This window comes from Budorcas taxicolor, chromosome 12, assembly GCF_023091745.1.
Source record: "Budorcas taxicolor isolate Tak-1 chromosome 12, Takin1.1, whole genome shotgun sequence".
Taxonomy (NCBI): Eukaryota; Metazoa; Chordata; class Mammalia; order Artiodactyla; family Bovidae; genus Budorcas; species Budorcas taxicolor.
The window spans coordinates 50540893-50558904 of NC_068921.1; the positions used below are offsets into that span (position 1 = coordinate 50540893).

Below are 18012 nucleotides of genomic sequence, written 5' to 3' on the forward strand. Positions count from 1 at the left end.
CCACTCTGGTGGACGCTCCCAGAAGCCTCAAGCACTTCCGCTTCCTCTTCCCGCCCCTCGAGGCCGCCCCACGCAGGGTACGTGGGGGGGGCGGATAGAAACATCTTTGTATTATTCTCCTTAGTCTCAATAAGACATCAGGTTTATGGAGCCGAACAGTAATAAAGAAAATAATGTAAGGGAAAAGGTTTTAATGTTTGGCATATAACCTGTGCAGGGAAAGAGCGACTATCTTTAGGATGCCGCAGCCCCCTACCTATCCCATAGACATGGACTCATCCTGTCTGCCGCCCACAGCGCCCTCTGCGCAAGCGCAGACTTGTGGCGGCGCAGACTGGTTAGAAATCAATGCGAGCTCAGTTCAGTCTCAGTCCTGTCCAACTCTTTGCGACCCTATGGACTGCCAGGCATTCCTGTCCATCACCAACTCCCGGAGTTTACTCAGACTCATGTGCATTGAGTCGGTGATGCCATCCAACGATCTCGTCCTCTGTCGTCCCCTTCTCCCGCCTGCAGTCTTTCCCAGCGTCAGGGTCTTTTCAAATGAGTTCTTCGCATCAAGTATTGGAGTTTCGGCTTCAGCATCAGCCCTTACAGAGTCTCATTTTTAAAAAAGGAGACCTGATAGATTAAATGCCTGGCTTATAGAAACATGATAATATTACGCTAGTCATGATTTTTTATTGGGGGTACACTTTTTAATCCATACGGCCGACAAATGAGGCCAAAAAAGCGTCTGTCTGCAATGCAGGAGACCCAGGTTCGATCCCTGGGTTGGGAAGATCCCCTGGAGAAGGAAATGGCAGCCCACTCCAGTATTCTTGCCTGGAAAATCCCATGGATCGCGGAGCCTGGTAGGCTACCATCCATAGGGTCGCAAGAGTCAGACACGACTGAGTGACTTCACTTCAGTTCACTTCAGTTCAGTTCAGTTCAGTCGCTCAGTCGTGTCCGACTCTTTGCGACCCCATGAATCGCAGCACGCCAGGCCTCCCTGTCCATCACCATCTCCCGGAGTTCACTCAGACTCACGTCCATCGAGTCCGTGATGGTTGAGTAATGCAAAAAGGCTATGTTTTAGGATGGTTGCTTGGCAATGAAACACAGGCTAAAGGCATATGACAGGGTCTCTACACATAAAGAAAGCTGGACATATTCCTACTGGGATAAATATAAGACAGTAATCATAGTGGTGTGCCATGAAGAAGTTACAGGTGTGCAGAGAAACACCCTCTCCAATAGCTCTAGGGAAAGACGGGTGGAGCCTTGTCTTAGAAGATTCCCTGGGCTAGTCATGACTGCTTTGCCAACCTTATTTTATTAAGTCAGGTGTTGAAATCCCGGATTTCAATTGTTAATTGTTAGCTGCATATTTTTTCTCATTTGACTCCTCAGAAATCATACTGCACGTTGCATCAGATGGCTCCTTACAATGGCAGATAGCCAGGCAGCAGGTGTGACTCAGCTGTTTTTGTAGGTGTGTGCATGAACTTGGTTATAGCCATTCAACACTTCTATTGAATTATGGGTATTGTTGGCTGTGTACATACTATGTTCAAACACCATGTGAAATGTCTTTTAAAAGATTATGCTGTGATTTGCATAACAGAAAGCTACCAGGAATGGAACCAAGCAGGAAAGAGAACAGTAGGTTGGCTGTAAACTTATACCACTAGGCAAATATGGGTTATTGGAAGAAGGACCAAAATTCCACGTCTTCTTACAAATCAACCGAATTACAATTTCCAAAAACGTGAGTAGACTTAAGTAAATAAAACAAAAAGGTTGGGAACTTCCCTGGTGGTCCAGTGGCTAAGACTCCTCGCTCCCAATGCAGGGGCCCTGGGTTCGATCCCTTGTCAGGGAACTAGATCCCACACGTTGCAACTAAAAAAATAATTAAAAAAAAAAAAAAAGGTTGCTTATTTCAGTTCAAGGTTGGAGAAGTTGCCAGATCCCTCAGAATACAAGAACTTGACAAAATAAGAGCAGTTTTAGGGTCTCAAATGCTTTTATTAAGACATCAAACATCAATTTGTCAAAAACTTCCTGATGTGTTTGAATAGAAGCTGCTGAATTTGTAATAGTTGCTGGAAAAATGAGACTATGAGTATAGTCAAGTTGGAAATAACATTTTTGGAGGTAACAACTACATGCTTTTATTTGGTTATTTGAATTTGGGGCAGCTGTATCAACTGACACCTGGTTACTCCCCTGAATTTGAGTATGAAAATTTGGGGCAGATCTAGCAATTAGGTGTTGCTGTATAAACCCTGGGGCCACCACCACCACAAATTCCCAATGTCATATTACAAGCAAACGTTTATTTAGCTTATATGTCTTGGGGGTTAGCAGTGGGTTGGCCAATAGAGGCTGGGCTCAGCTGAGGTGCTTCTGCTGTGTTCCAAGTGTCTATTACTCTCTTCCTGGAACCAGCAGGCTGGCCCAAGCTCATTCTGCTCCAGGTGATGATACAAGTACAAACAGCAAGCAGAAGCTTATTTAGGCCTGGACTTGGAACTGGAATACCATTATTTCTTCTCCACTTCATTGACTGTAACAGATCACATGGCTGAACTCAAAGTCAAGAAGTAGGGAGATATACAGTTGATTCTCATTATAAAGCAACCACAAACACTGAGTTAGTAAATGTCAAACCATTGCTCCTTGTGGGAAAAAGTTCTTGTGAGCCTCTGGTCACATTTTAATCAACTGATCAATACATTTTATGTATATTTTTGTTTAAAGTCACCACATTTAATCTATATTATTGATTCATTAACACTGATCCCAGGGCTAACAACACTATAACTCATGCCTGAAGGAACTTACCTAATATATGTATTTTCTCTACAAGGCACGTCATAGTTTTCCTGTGTGTGGGAATACAAAACAGCACATGAGCACAATGCTTGGGGCCTTTCTATACAGTGAAATCATCAACAAAAAGCACAAAATTGCAAATATATATATACATATATATATATATGGCATTAAATAGACTGTATAAAGGATTCATTGACAATACAAGACTTCAAACAAGGTGGCAGAGCACAGACTTGCTTGACGTCAGCTGGGAACTCAATATTTTTGCTACTCCAGGTGTGTCTGTAAATGACCTTGAAAGTGACATGCATAGTGATGTGGGGGTTACAAATAAATGTAGACAAATAGATAAACCAAAACACAGAACCTATGAATAATGAGAATTGACACTACTTTGCTCCTAGTGGAAAACACTTCAATGTTCTATGGCAAAGGGTATAGATAAAGGGAGAATTTTAAAATGGGGGCCTTACATATATGTATAACTGAATGACTTTGCTGTACACCAGAACAGAACACAACATTGCAAATCAACTCTACTTCCATTTAAAGAAACAAAAACAAAACCCCAAACATGGGGGCCAATAATACATCATGGGCCCCATCTTAGACTAACTGAATCAAAGTTTGCATTTCATATTCCCCAGGTATTTGTATGCACATTCAAGTTTAAAAAGTACTGGCCTTATGGATACATGCATACATGCCAGAGGCTGGGAGTTAAATCCTACAAACTTCAGAGGCTACTACATGAAGTTTTTATGGGTCCAAAGGCCTAGGGCATAAGAGGACAACCTTTTCAAGGTGAAGGATTGGCTACTGCACCCTGCAATTTCTCTTAACGGGCAAAAACAGAGCACTTGGTGGGTTTCTGGCGTTTGGAGGCAGCAAATGCCTCATTTGGGAATACAGGTGTGACACATTTATGGGTGATATGGCTGGCTGCCAGTTGGAATAGGTCCCTGAGCAAGACAATACTCTGCAGCAAGTCCATGCTGGAATGCAAGCTGCCTTCTGTTTGACCCTATGTCTCAGCAGATCCAATGGCACTAGAGAGGTCCATGCTGCCAGGAGTCCTAGGCAAGCCATAAAAGGAGAGTCAGAGTGCAAGACCTCACGATTCCGGAGCAACATCATTCCCCTGACAACAAGTCATTTGACAAACAGCCCCTGGCATGCCACTAAGAGCCTGGCTGTGCAACTGAAGTGATGATGCAACTGTGGCTGCTCATCAAGAGCTGGGCATCTCAGATTTAACAACTCGCAGCTGGGTGGACATAGCAACAGTCTCTCAGATCGATAAGGAGAACGAGGACTCTTGGAAATTCCTTGGAAGTTGAAGAATGGTGGCCAGGAGAACATAAGTGGGAGAGCTGGAAGTTCCTCAAGCAAGGCAAACTCAATGTAATAATCTTTTCCCCACTCCCTAACTGCTCATGTTCCTGCTTTTCGTCTCTTGGGTGCAGCAGTAATACACTCTATCCCAGGTCAGATCTCTGGTGTCATCAATGACAACCACGGCTCAACAGAAGGATACCGCCTTCCAACAGAATCTCTTTAATCTGTGTCTGCCCCTCCATCTCCATGGCTACTGTCTTAGTTAAGTCTCTCATCATTTTACTCTGGCAAATTTCCCACATTACTGAAAATAGCATTCCTGCATATCTGATTATTCCATTCATTCCTCAAATATTTATTCGGCATCTACTGTGTATCAGGCATTGGGTTAGGCTTTGGGGAAAACAATGTGAAGAATTAAAAAAAAAAAAGACAGTACTTCAGGCCTTACGGAATTAACAGCCGGAAAAGAGAGATGAAAATCCTTCTTAAAATCCTTCAGGGTTCCCCCTTGTTTTCAGAATGAAGCCCTGAGGTTTGGACCAGCTGAAAGTGAACGTGTTAGTCACTTAGTCCTGTCCCACTCTTCTGTGACCCCATGGGCTGTAGCCCGCCAAGCTCCTCTGTACATGGAATTCTCCAGGCAAGAATACTAGAGTGGGTTACCATTTGCTTCCCCAGGGATCTTCCAGACCTAGGGATCCACCCCTGGTCTCCTGCACTGCAGGCGGATTCTTTACCATCTGAGCCACCAGGGAAGTCCCTGCCTCTCTCCCCAGCGTCACTTCTAACCACTGCCCTTCAGTCTTGGAGGTTCTGTATGTAGCCACAGTACACACTCTCCCTTCTTCAGAGCACCCTCCTCTCTGAATGGCTAACATCTACTTTTTTAAGGGCTCACTCCAGCTGTCCATCTCCTCCAGGAAGACTTCTGGACACTCCCTTCCCCCTTTAGCTGCCTTTTTCTGTAGTTTCATCCACCTTATGCTAACATTATCACACACGTATCACATGTACTGTGATTCTTCGTTCTCTTGCCCACTTCTTTCACACTATGGTAAGCTCAGCTTATTGTATCCAACACTTAGTTACAGCGTCTGATTCATAATAGGTACTCGACATTTTTTGTCAAAAGGAACTGTGTTCAGTTCAGTTCAATTGCTCAGTCGTGTCCGACTCTTTGGGACCCCATGAATCGCAGCACGCCAGGCCTCCCTGTCCATCACCAACTCCTGGAGTTCACTCAAACTCACGTCCATCGAGTCAGTAGGTACATACAAACATCCTCCACTCTGTAACAGCAGGCAAGGCCAAGACATCACTTCTGTACCGTGGTAAAGGAGCTTCTTGGCATGACTCCGTCTCCCTCTGGCTGTGGGGCCTCCTGGTGGGCAGTGCCCGGCTCCTCCCTCGATGAATAGGACTTAGCGGCACGCCCCCTAGCGCCGCGGGCTGACGGCAGGAATGGGAGGGCGCCGGCGAGCACGAGGTCCTAAACTCGCGCTTGGCGCATGCGTGGCACGCGAGCGGACGCTTGAGCTCGGAAGAGTCCAAGCGTGAGGGGAGCGAGCTGTGGAGCGCGCTAAGATTCTTTTCCCTTCTGCAATGGGAAGCTGGCTCACGTTTTTTTATATCTCATCGTTTCTTTGCTTAAAGTTTAAGCCTTGAATTATGGTTCTATGGGGAGCGAACAAGGACCTAGAGTGTCATTAAACTTTTCTTCGTCTTAGGACACCCCTCCCGGGGGGCGCAGGTTGGACAGTCCCAGGTCAGGGCCGCGGGGGCGGAAGCGGCGGCGGCGACGGCGGCGGCTGTCAGAGCTGGAGAGGGGCCGGGCGGAGCGGCCATGGAGGGTCAACGCTGGCTGCCGCTGGAGGCGAATCCCGAGGTGAGCGCGCCTCCGGTCTCGGCCTAAGGCCGCGGGCAGGGGCGGAGGGGACCGGGCTGTTGCAGCTCGTCCCGGGCAGTTTGTCGCTAAATCGTGTTCTCTGTTTCGTTTTCAGGTCACCAACCAGGTGAGTGAGGTGTCTTGTCGCTCGGGACCTGGGAGCCCTCCCTGGCTGCCTACAGCCCCGCACTCCCTTGGAGTCTGGGATTTAACGTCGTGCGGGTCCCTCTTGCTCAGCTTTAGGCTTGCCTTTTTTTTTTTTTTTTTTATGGCCGCCTCCATCCCACCTGGTTCCTGGAAAGATGCTCCCAGCTGTCTCTGGTCCTATTCCCCGTCATCACGTTTCCTGGGATTTCGGGGTCAGATGTTTGAGGAACATTCACCCTGTATTCCTATTTCTCTTCCTTCTAAGTCTTGCCTCCTGCTAGTGCCGAATCCATAATTGTCCCACCCCTATACCTTCCAGGTGACTAATTTCCCTTACAGTACCTGACTCTAAGCTTTGTAAACTCGCCCACCCAGTCCTTATAATTTCCTGCGCCACCTGCTCCGTGAAACCATCTTCCAGTCATCTCTTGCCCCATCAAGTCAACTTCTCTTTGGTACCACACCCCCTTTCTCTTCCAGTTCCTTAAAAGTGGAATTCTGTTTTTTATGCCATAGGAAAGCTCAGTTCCCATGTCATCTTTGCCACCTTCAACTCTTTAAATTCGTTTGGGTGTTGGATGGGGAGGGAAGAGGGAACCTCTCCCAGCTACTCGATTAAAAGGACAATAAATACTACCAGGTATAAACTTTTTATTTGCTTAGGTGTATTTTGTCTTATCCTCTTTTTCATTCTCAGCAGCAGGTTTACTTTTTACTGCTCTCTTATTTTATCATATGGTACAGTTTTCCACCTCCTTAACCTTCCTATTCATCACCAAGGAATAATGATTCATTATTTTTGGTACTTCGTTAGTTTTTGGTTGTGAAAGGTTGTAGAAAATTCCTTATATAAAGAAAGCAGATAGAATGCTTTATCTCAGGGTGGTCAACAAACCCTTTATTTTTTAATTCAGCTTTATTTTGCATTTTTGAAATGATCATTTGTCCGTCAACTTTTGTTTATTTACTAATCTAGAAATGTACAAAGCTTGGAACACAGCATATATCTTTTATGTTATTATTAAGGTGGCCTTTCCAATCAGTGTTAATTTTCTTTTGTTTTACCCCCTTTGGCATTTGTTGTTCATTTCCCCCCCACACAACATTTTGATGCTTTTGTTAAGAAAAATCTTGAGGCCAAAAAAGTTAGTATTAACTTCTGATTTAGTGCCATAGGAAAGAAACATATATCTTTCAGACCTAATCCCTCAATTTTTCTATAGCTTTAGTGAAAAATCAATTTGCTGTATATCTGGACTCTGTTCTGTTGATCTATGTGTCCATTTTCATTATTGTAGTTTTACAGTAAGTCTTGAAAATAAATGGTATGAATTCTTAAACTTCACTCTTTTTCAAAATTGTTTAGGCTGTTTTAGTTTCTTTGTCTTTCAATATAAATTTTAGAATCAGCTGAAAAGCTGATGGAAAGATTTGTGTAAATTAAGAAATTTATACAAAAAATTCTGCTATGATTTTGATGGTGAATGTGTAACTAAGTCTATAGGTACATTTTGAAGAAAATTAACATCTTAACAGTATCGAGTTTTGCATTTCATGAAGATAGTGCATCTCATCATTTGTTTGGGTCTTCTTTGATTTCTTTCAAAAGTAGTCTGTTGTTTTAGCATGTTGGTCTTGCGCTTTTTGTTTGTTTGTACCTAAGTATTTAATGACTTTTTGACACTACTGTAAATGATAGTTTTAAAATTTTATTTTCTGGTTGTCTATTGCTGTATAGAGAAATAGAATTTATTTTTGCATATTCACTTTGTAGCCTACTTCTGTGCTAAATTCACTGACTTTAGTCGCTGTTTTTGGTAGATGCTTTGGGATTTTCTAAATAGACAGTCATATTCTCTGTGATTAGACTGTTTTATTTTTCCCTTTTCAGTCTGAATGCCTTTTATTCGTTCTTGTTGTTGCACTGGTTAGGACCTTCAATACAAAATTGAGTAGAATGGAGAGAGAGAGGACAACCTTGTCTTGTTCAGAATCTTAGAGGGAGAACATTTGATCTTTTTTCTTTAGATATGTTAGTTGTAGGGGTTTGGTAGATATTTTTTTATCATGTTAAGGAATTTCCCTTCTGTTCTGAGTTTGCTGAGATTTTTTTTATCATGGATCAATGTTGAATTTTCTCAAATGGCTTCTCTGTCTCTCGAGATTATCATTTAAGGAAGAAATAATACCAGTCCTACAAAAACATAGAAGAGGGGGCCCACTTCCCAACTAATTTTGTGACCAGCATTCCGAGGCAAGCTATAATAAGAAAAACTGCAGACTGATATCCCTCATGAACATGGATGTAGAAATCCTCTGCCGAATATTTGCAAAGAGAATGCGGCAATATATAGAAAGGATAGTATATCCTAAGAACTGTTTATTCTGGTATTGTAAAGCTGGCTCACTATTAACTATCAACAGACTTAAAAACAATCATTTTTAGACAATATTGTTACCTTAATAAGATGGAAGCTTTTATAATTGGAAACTTAGATCTTGGTAGACTATGAAATCCATTCGCTTATTCACATCAATTAAATAATATTTGGGGGACACCTTTTGGAATACCAGGTATCTGAGCAGGAGCTGGTTATATTTGGTGATGAAAACATTTATGGTTTTCTGCTTTTCAGTCCTTTGGGAAGACAGACAATAAACAAGTAAGTGAAAAAAAAAAAAAAGAAAACTGCGATTGTTATAAGTGCTGTGGAGAAAATTAATGGTACAGTGATGAAGACCATCAGGAAAAACATTTTCCCTGAATGGTGACAGGAGGCCATTCTGAGTGACATAAACAGAGAAAGATATTATTAGTATATGATTGTACAATTTCTGGCATGCTTTGGTGTGATTATGTTTGTTTTAAATTTATTATTTAAAGAAGTAATGCACATTTAGTGGGAGAATGGATAAGTATCTAAAAAGTGATCAGTTTTAACCAAAATTTTTGTAGTTGTTTCTTTATTCTCTTTGTGTTAGTGGCAGAACTGAGAATCTAAAAATGAATAGAAATTGAATTAACTCACAGCCACAGATTAATCTCAACAACTATGTCCATCCCCACCTTTTCTTATTTCCTCAGTTTAATGGAACCCTGGGCCTTTTACTTATCTTCGTTTCACTCTGTTACCATTTGGTGGTTGCATTGTACTCAGTGTCAGCAAGCACTTTAATGTTGACTAGTCTGTATAAGAATGATTAACACATGTCAACTATATGAAGATCATTATTAACTGTTGCACATTAACTGGTAACCACATGTCTTGGTAGGTGTGGTAAGTAGTAATTTCTTTTATCGCTTACTGTGCTATCAATCTCTTCTCAGGATATTTTGTCTTACTCTAGGTAGAACTTACCTAGAATAAAATCAGTTCAATGACAGAAAAAAATCATTTAAAAAACTTAGCTCTATTCTGTTTATATATGCATTTACAGAACTGATAGCTTGAGGCCAGTGTAAAGTTACAAGTAATTAAACATCAGGAATTATAACATTTTTTACAAAGACAATTCTGTGCTATGGGTAATCATAGCATTTACTTTTATGATCACACTAGATTTTTATCTTGATTATGTTTTGTGATCTGAGTATTACATGGCCACAGTTTATAATTTTGAATATTGTTGTGTTTAGACCCATTGATTTCTGATATGACAATTTCCTAGAAATGTTCCTAATTGTGGATCTTACTGAAGAGGCCAAAAGCGAAAGAGAGTGAAAGTCATTCAGTTTTGTCTGACTCTGCAATCCCATGGATTATACAGTCCATGGAATTCTCCAGGCCAGAATACTGGAGTGAGTAGCTTTTCCCTTCTCCAGGGAATCTTCCAAACCCAGGGATCGAACCCAGGTTTCCTGCATTGCAGGCAGATTGTTTACCAGCTGAACCACCAGGGAAGCCCAAGAAGAGGCTGAAGGAAAAGAAATTTACTTTATTATTGTATTTAGTTTAGTTGCTTAGTGTTGGAAAGAGAATTAGAAGTCATGTGCTGGATAGTTGCCATGAACGTGCAAACATTTGTTAGTTGGGGTTTCCCTTCTTGGGAAAAACATACCTGTTACCCTGTCCTCCTCTAGCTCCTATCTCCTTTCTGTTTCCCTTCTTTGTAAAATTTCCACAAAAAAGTTGTCCATAGATGCTCTTGCTGCTTTTATCTGCAAATTTTTCCTGTGTTCACTCCTATCCTCACCATTTCACAATAACTACTTTTCTCAAGTTTACTAATCACCACTTTGTCAGATCCAGTGTTCACTTTTCTCTCACCACTTTCTCGATCTCTCAGCAACACTTGGTAGAGTACCCACTCCATTGGCTTCTGTGATAATTCTGCTCGCCTCCTATTTCTCTGGCTGCTTCCTAGATTTGCCATTGCTGGATCCTCTCCCTTCCAATTTCTGAAGACTTCCTCAGAGCCTTGTCTAGATTGCTAATCTTTTCTGTTGTAGAGCATTAATATCATCCGCCGTCACATGTTTGATCCCATGTAACTCCAAGTCCTGACTTCTGTATGGAATTGGAAACTAACATATTCAGCCACCACTTTGATATCTCCATTTAGATATAGGTATCTCAAATTTAACATGGCTGAAAAAGAAATCTGGATTTATATCCTCTCATCTCTCCTCCAAATCTGCTTCCCTAGTCTTTTCAGGGTAGTGCCATTTAGCCAGTGCTCAAGTTAATGTCATCGATTGTTCTTCACCGCTATACTAATTTAGAGAGGCCATTCATGTATTGATTTTAATTTCTTTGGTTTGAATCTCTGCTCTGAGATCATGGGGAGTTCTCTAACCTCTTTGTACCTCAGTTTCTTAGTTTCTCATGGGTGCTAAATCGCTTCAGTCGTGTCCAGTTCTTTGCAACTCTATGGACTGTAGCCTGCCAGGCTCCTCTGTGCATGCAGTTCTCCAGGCAAGAATACTGGAGTGGGTTGCCATGCCCTCCTCCAGGGGATCTTCCCAAACCAGGGATCGAACCCAGGTCTCCGGCATTGCAGGTGGATTCTTTACGATCTGAGCCACCCGGGAAGCCTAAGAATACTGGGGTAGGTAGTCTGTCTCTTCTCCAGGGGAACTTCGTGACCCGGGGATGGAACCTGGGTCTCTCCTGCACTGGCAGGTGGGTGTTTCACCACTGGCGCCACCTGGGAAGCCCTAGTTTCTCACCACCTCTCCCGATCTTGCAAAATTGTAAGGATTAAATGAATTTTTCTTTTTTCCTTATCTTTCAGATCCAATGATCTGCAATTCTGGTAGACTTTTTTCAGAATCTATCCTGAGTCTGCCCATTCTGTTCATTTCTACTGCTGCATCCCAAGCCACTGTGAACCCCAGTCTGAACAATGCAGTCTCTTCCTAACTAGTTTTTCTGCTTCTCCATATGCCGCCCTAAAATCCGTTCCCAGTGTTTACCCAAGGAGATTTTATAAAAATGCAAGTCACAACTTGTGTTTCCCTGCCTAAAACACTCAAAACACAAAACAGCCTTCCACTGCTTGCCCTTAGAATACATTCAGGCTGCCTACTCTGACTTGATGGGGAGGTACTGTCTGCCTGTCTCCCACTTTTGCTGGGCTGCAGCATTTGAGTGCTGTTACTGCTTCAGTCTTCGTATAGCTCATCCTTTGCTTGAATCATTACTATCTTGGTCATTTCATGGCTGATTCTTTCTTGTTGTTTGTATATTAAAGTTATCTCCTCAATAAGTCTTTCCTGATTATTCAGGTACTGTCCCTTCCTCCTCCTACCACCCACCGTGAGTCTCTACTGACGTTATCTCTTGTTTTATTTTCTTCATAATACTTAACCACCTTGTGAAATTATCTTGTTTTTGTGTCTGCTTGTTTATTGTATGTATCCCACCCTTAGCATATAAGTTCTGTGAGAGAAAGGACAAGTCTGAAGTACTGAGAGTGGTGTGTGGCCCATAGAGGGATCTCAACAAATAGTTATTGGGTGGAAGAATGACTAAATCTTATATAGCTGGTTTTGTGCTCCAGAAAATCTTTCTTAAGATTACCTTTACTGTGGTCATGAATCTTTTGCTTGAATATTTCAGTGATAGTATTCTATCTCATTAAAGTGGTTTAGTCTTTTTTTTATTATAATGAGAATAATGTATAATACATAATTAGAAGAATTATATTTCTTTATATTGAAACAAAATCTGCTCTTCTGTAACTTCCTCCAGTTGTTTGTCATCCTCCCATTGAAATCATGCAGAATAAATCTAATTGCTCCTTTGTGATATCACTGAAAATATTTGGGGGAAAGGATTATAATAAGTCTTCTCAGAACATGCCCAGATTCTCCAGCTGTGATGTCTTCCAAAAACTTATTATTCCTGGTCACCTTTCCTTGAGCCTGCTTCTGTTTGTCGTCATCCTTCATAAAATAGGCCTCTCAGAGCTGATTCATATTTCACTCTGCATAGTCTGTGTTGAAATAGTGGATTACTACATTATCCTGAGTAATCCAACTTTTAAACCAGATCAACATTGCATCATTATTTTGACAGTTGTGTAGTCACTCCATACTGAGCCTGCAGTGACGTAAACTTAAATTCCCCTTTTTCAAGTCCCCACATAAAATGTTTTTACTATTTTCCCGTTCTGTACTTAACTAATTTTATTATTCTTTGTTTATTGAATACCTATTAAAATTCATTTTACTCATTTCTAGACTTTAGGAACCATTGTTTTCTCATTTAACTCTTGGTTATTTTCCTAGTCCTCATAACATCCAGCAGTTCTTACTAGTATATTTTTACTAGTGGTGATATCACACAATTACTGGATAGGTATACTTTCTGTCATAACCCAAAAGATTAGTAAATTAGTAGTGAGGCAGAATATATTGCTGTCCTGAACTGCGCATTAGAGATCAAAGCAAGTGGCTTAGAACAGACTTAAAAGAAAGGTAGATTTAATTTTTCTCTTTTTTACATACATGTAATCAGAGTTTTTGCTGACCCGACTGTCACCTATAGAATAAGGAGGAATTCATTAAAAATGACAAGGAGAGGCTAACAGTTTTTCTGACAGAGAGAAGTCCAGTTCACATGCAAAAACAAGGTAAATGATGGTTGTCAACCCTTCGAGAACTGGAGGAGAGTTCACTGTGGCTGTGGTTAGAGAACCTAGTACGGAAAGCTACTTCAAGCCGTGAGAGACAGGTAAATAAGTACCAGAGCGTCCAGAGCTGTGTGTGTCAGTCCTGGCAACATGACCTTGCAGAGTCACAGAATCTCCCAGGCTCAGTTTTCTTGTTGGTGAAAGGGTGTAAGAAAACCTCTTTTGCCAGTTGCGGTAAAAGTGAAGTGCATTAAAGCGCCTAGCATAGTTTCTGTTACAGGATACTCTCTAAAAATGTTGACATAATTTAAAGAACTCTGCATCTAGTGGAAATACTCTCTTTGGCCCAAAGACTAAAAAGAATGAGTTAACCAAGATCTTTTGGGGGCATATTATCTATTAATTATTTTTCTTGATAAGCCAAACATCAGTGGCATTATGAAGATTCAGTGAGCTAGTCAGTCAGAATTTTTTTTTATTTTATTATCCAGTGTTTAAACAAGCCAGAAGACTAATGTTAGCAGTTATAAATCCTTTTATTATACTTGATACAAATAGGATGTTTTCTATTAATAATTGTGTACAGAGGTCTGTGCAAGTGCCTGTAGCTCGTGGAATACTTTGTGAGTAGTCTGAAGAGAGTTTTTTGGAGTAGTTTTACTACTGGTATTTTGTTTTCTTTCAGTTTTGTAAATTTAAAGAAGATAAATGTGTATCAGTTCTGTAGGTTTTATTTTAGAAACTACATCCAACTTTTGGAAAAATGACACTTTTTGAAAATACTGGAAAATAAAAAGTTAAGTTCATCTTTTTCATCTTTTTAATCTCATACCACAGACACTCAAGTTATATTTATGGAACCAGCAACAAATTTGTTGAATCTGTCCACTCTAGTTGCTGTTAATATTTACTAATTTAGAGAATTTCTTTTTAATCTTTCTCTGTTTTTGACTACCACACTGCAGGTAGGTTCTCTCTTTTTTTTTTTTTTTTTTTTTTTAAATAATAGAAGTAGGATACCTCTGTTATTTAAAAAGTGAGAGGTTAAAGTTGAAAGCCTTTTTCCTCACTTTTTTTCCACTGCCCAGAGGTAGTTACTGTAAACAGCTGCTTTTATTCTTTTTGTTGGGTTTCCCTGGTGGCTCAGACGTTAAAGAATCTGCCTGCAATGCGGGAGACCTGGGTTCCATCCCTGGGTTGGGATAATCCCCTGGAGGAGGGCATGGCAACCCACTCCAGGATTCTTGGGTTGGCTACAGCCCATGGGGTTGCAAAGAGTCGGACACGACTGAGCGACTAAGCACAGCACAGTATTCTTTCTGTGCTTGTGATGACTTCTGGGTGAGTCTGACTCATAACAGTATCTTCAACAAAGGTTGCATTGATGTACTTCATATATACAAATTAAAATGAACTTCTTTTTATCAATCTTATTTGATTAACTGAGAAAAAAGTTAAGGAGAAATATGATTCCAGTTAAATTTTAATCATTTTAATATATTTAATTTAATCATTAATGTATCTTCAGTCCAATACTTAGCATTCTAACTACAACCTGCCGCCTTTGGAGCTTGGTAATATATATACTCTTTAGCTTTGGCTGGCATGGAATAAATGTACACCTTCAAGGTAATTTGCCGGTTTTGTCCAGATTTTTTCACTAAAGTGTTTAACTGTTCAGTTCAGTCACTCAGTCGTGTCCAACTCTTTGTGACCCCGTGAATCACAGCACGCCAAGTCTCCCTGTCCATCACCAACTCCCGGAGTTCACTCAGACTCAGGTTAATCGACTCAGTGATGCCATCCAGACATCTCATCCTCGGTCGTCCCCTTCTTCTCCTGCCCCTAATCCCTCCCAGCATCAAAGTCTTTTCCAATGAGTCAACTCTTCGCATGAGGTGGCCAAAGTACTGGAGTTTCAGCTTTAGCATCATTGCTTCCAAAGAAATCCCATGGTTGATCTCCTTCAGAATGGACTGGTTGGATCTCCTTGCAGTCCAAGGGACTCTCAAGAGTCTTCTCCAACACCACAGTTCAAAAGCATCAATTCTTCGGCGCTCAGCCTTCTTCACAGTCGAACTCTCACATCCATACGTGACTACTGGAAAAACCATAGCCTTGACTAGACGGACCTTAGTCGGCCAAGTAATGTCTCTGCTTTTGAATGTGCTATCTAGGTTGGTCATAACTTCTTCCAAGGAGTAAGCGTCTTTTAATTTCATGGCTACAGTCACCATCTGCAATGATTTCGGAGCCCCCCAAAATAAAGTCTGACACTGTTTCCACTGTTTCTCCATCTATTTCTCATGGAGTGATGGGACCAGATGCCATGATCTTAGTTTTCTGAATGTTGAGCTTTAAGCCAACTTTTTCACTCTCCTCTTTCACTTTCATCAAGAGGCGTTTTAGTTCCTCTTCACTTTCTACCATAGGGGTGGTGTCATCTGCATATCTGAGGTTATTGATATTTCTCCCGACAATCTTGATTCCAGCTTGTGTTTCTTCCAGTCCAGCGTTTCTCATGATGTACTCTGCATAGAAGTTAAATAAGCAGGGTGACAATATACAGCCTTGATGTACTCCTTTTCCTATTTGGAACCAGTCTGTTGTTCCATGTCCAGTTCTAACTGTTGCTTCCTGACCTGCATACAGATTTCTCAAGAGGCAGGTCAGGTGGTCAGGTATTCCCATCTCTTTCAGAATTTTCCACAGTTGATTGTGATCCACACAGTCAAAGGCTTTGGCATAGTCAATAAAGCAGAAGTACATGTTTTTCTGGAACTCTCTTGCTTTTTCCATGATCCAACGGATGTTGTCAATTTGATCTCTGGTTCCTCTGCCTTTTCTAACACCAGCTTGAACATCAGGGAGTTCACAGTTCACGTATTGCTGAAGCCTGGCTTGGAGAATTTTGAGCATTACTTTATTGGTGTGTGAGATGAGTGCAATTGTGTGATAGTTTGAGCATTCTTTGGCATTGCCTTTCTTTGGGATTGGAATGAAAACTGCCCTTTTCCAGTCCTGTGGCCACTGCTGAGTTTTCCAAATTTGCTGGCATATTGAGTGCAGCACTTTCACAGCATCATCTTTCAGGATTTGAAATAGCTCTACTGGAATTCCATCACCTCCACTAGCTTTGTTCGTAGTGATGCTTTCTAAGGCCCGCTTGATTTCACATTCCAGGATGTCTGGCTCTAGGTGAGTGATCACACCATCATGATTATCCGGGTTGTGAAGATCTTTTTTGTACAGTTCTTCTATGTATTCTTGCCACCTCTTAATATCTTCTGCTTCTGTTAGGTCCATACCATTTCTGTCCTTTATCGAGCCCATCTTTGCATGAAATGTTCCCTTGGTATCTCTAATTTTCTTGAAGAGATCTCTAGTCTTTCCCATTCTGTTCTTTTCCTCTATTTCTTTGCATTGAGCACTGAAGAAGGCTTTCTTATCTCTTCTTGCTAGTCTTTGGAACTCTGCATTCATATGCTTATATCTTTCCTTTTCTCCTTTGCTTTTTGCTTCTCTTCTTTTCACAGCTATTTGTAAGGCCTCCCCAGACAGCCATTTTGCTTTTTTGCATTTCTTTTCCATGGGGATGGTCTTGATCCCTGTCTCCTGTACAATGTCACGAACCTTGTTCCATAGTTCATCAGGCATTCTCTCTATCAGATCTAGGCCCTTAAATCTATTTCTCACTTCCACTGTATAATCATAAGGGATTTGATTTAGGTCATACCTGAATGGTCTAGCGGTTTTCCCTGCTTTCTTCAATTTCAGTCTGAATTTGGCAATAAGGAGTTCATGATTTGAGCCACACTCAGCTCCCAGTCTTGTTTTTGCTGACTGTATAGAGGTTTTCCATCTTTTGCTGCAAAGAATATAATCAGTCTGATTTCGGTGTTGACCATCTGGTGATGTCCATGTGTAGAGTCTTCTCTTGTGTTATTGGAAGAGGGTGTTTGCTATGACCAGTGCATTTTCTTGGCAAAACTCTATTCGTCTTTGCCCTGCTTCATTCCTCATTCCAAGGCCAAATTTGCCTGTTACTCTAGGTGTTTCTTGACTTCCTACTTTTGCCTTCCAGTCCCCTATAATGAAAAGGACATCTTTTTTGGGTGTTGGTTCTAAAAGGTCTTGTAGGTCTTCATAGAACCGTTCAACTTCAGCTTCTTCAGCATTACTAGTTGGGGCATAGAGTTGGATTACAGTGATATTGAATGGTTTGCCTTGGAAACGAACAGAGATCATTCTGTCGTTTTTGAGATTGCATCCAAGTACTCCATTTCGGACTCTTGCTGACTATGATGGCTACTCCATTTCTTCTGAGGGATTCCTGCCCACAGTAGTAGACATAATGGTCATCTGAGTTAAATTCACCCATTCCAGTCCATTTTAGTTCGCTGATTCCTAGAATGTTGACGTTCCCTCTTGCCATCTCCTGTTTGACCACTTCCAATTTGCCTTGATTCATGGACCTGACATTCCAGGTTCATATGCAGTATTACTCTTTACAGCATTGTATTTTGTTTTATCACCAGTCACATCCACAGCTGGGTATTGTTTTTGCTTTGGCCCCATCCCTTCTTTCTTTCTGGAGTTATTTCTCCACCCACCTCCAGTAGCATATTGGACACCTACTGACCTGGAGAGTACCTCTTTCAGTATCCTATCATTTTGCCTTTTCATACTGTTCATGGGGTTCTCAAGGCAGGAATACTGAAGTGGTTTGCCATTCC

The 18012-nt window shown here is 41.3% G+C and overlaps 1 protein-coding gene across 1 annotated transcript in view; it reads left to right on the forward strand.

Moving 5' to 3' along the window:
- Positions 1 to 5995: 5995 nt before the first annotated feature.
- UCHL3 (ubiquitin C-terminal hydrolase L3) overlaps positions 5996 to 18012 on the forward strand; it is a 52693-nt gene continuing 40676 nt past the window's right edge. The window contains exon 1 of the mRNA XM_052650203.1: positions 5996 to 6052. Coding sequence (XP_052506163.1) covers positions 6011 to 6052 — 42 coding nt within the window. The 5' untranslated portion in view covers positions 5996 to 6010. The remainder of the gene's footprint in view (positions 6053 to 18012) is intronic.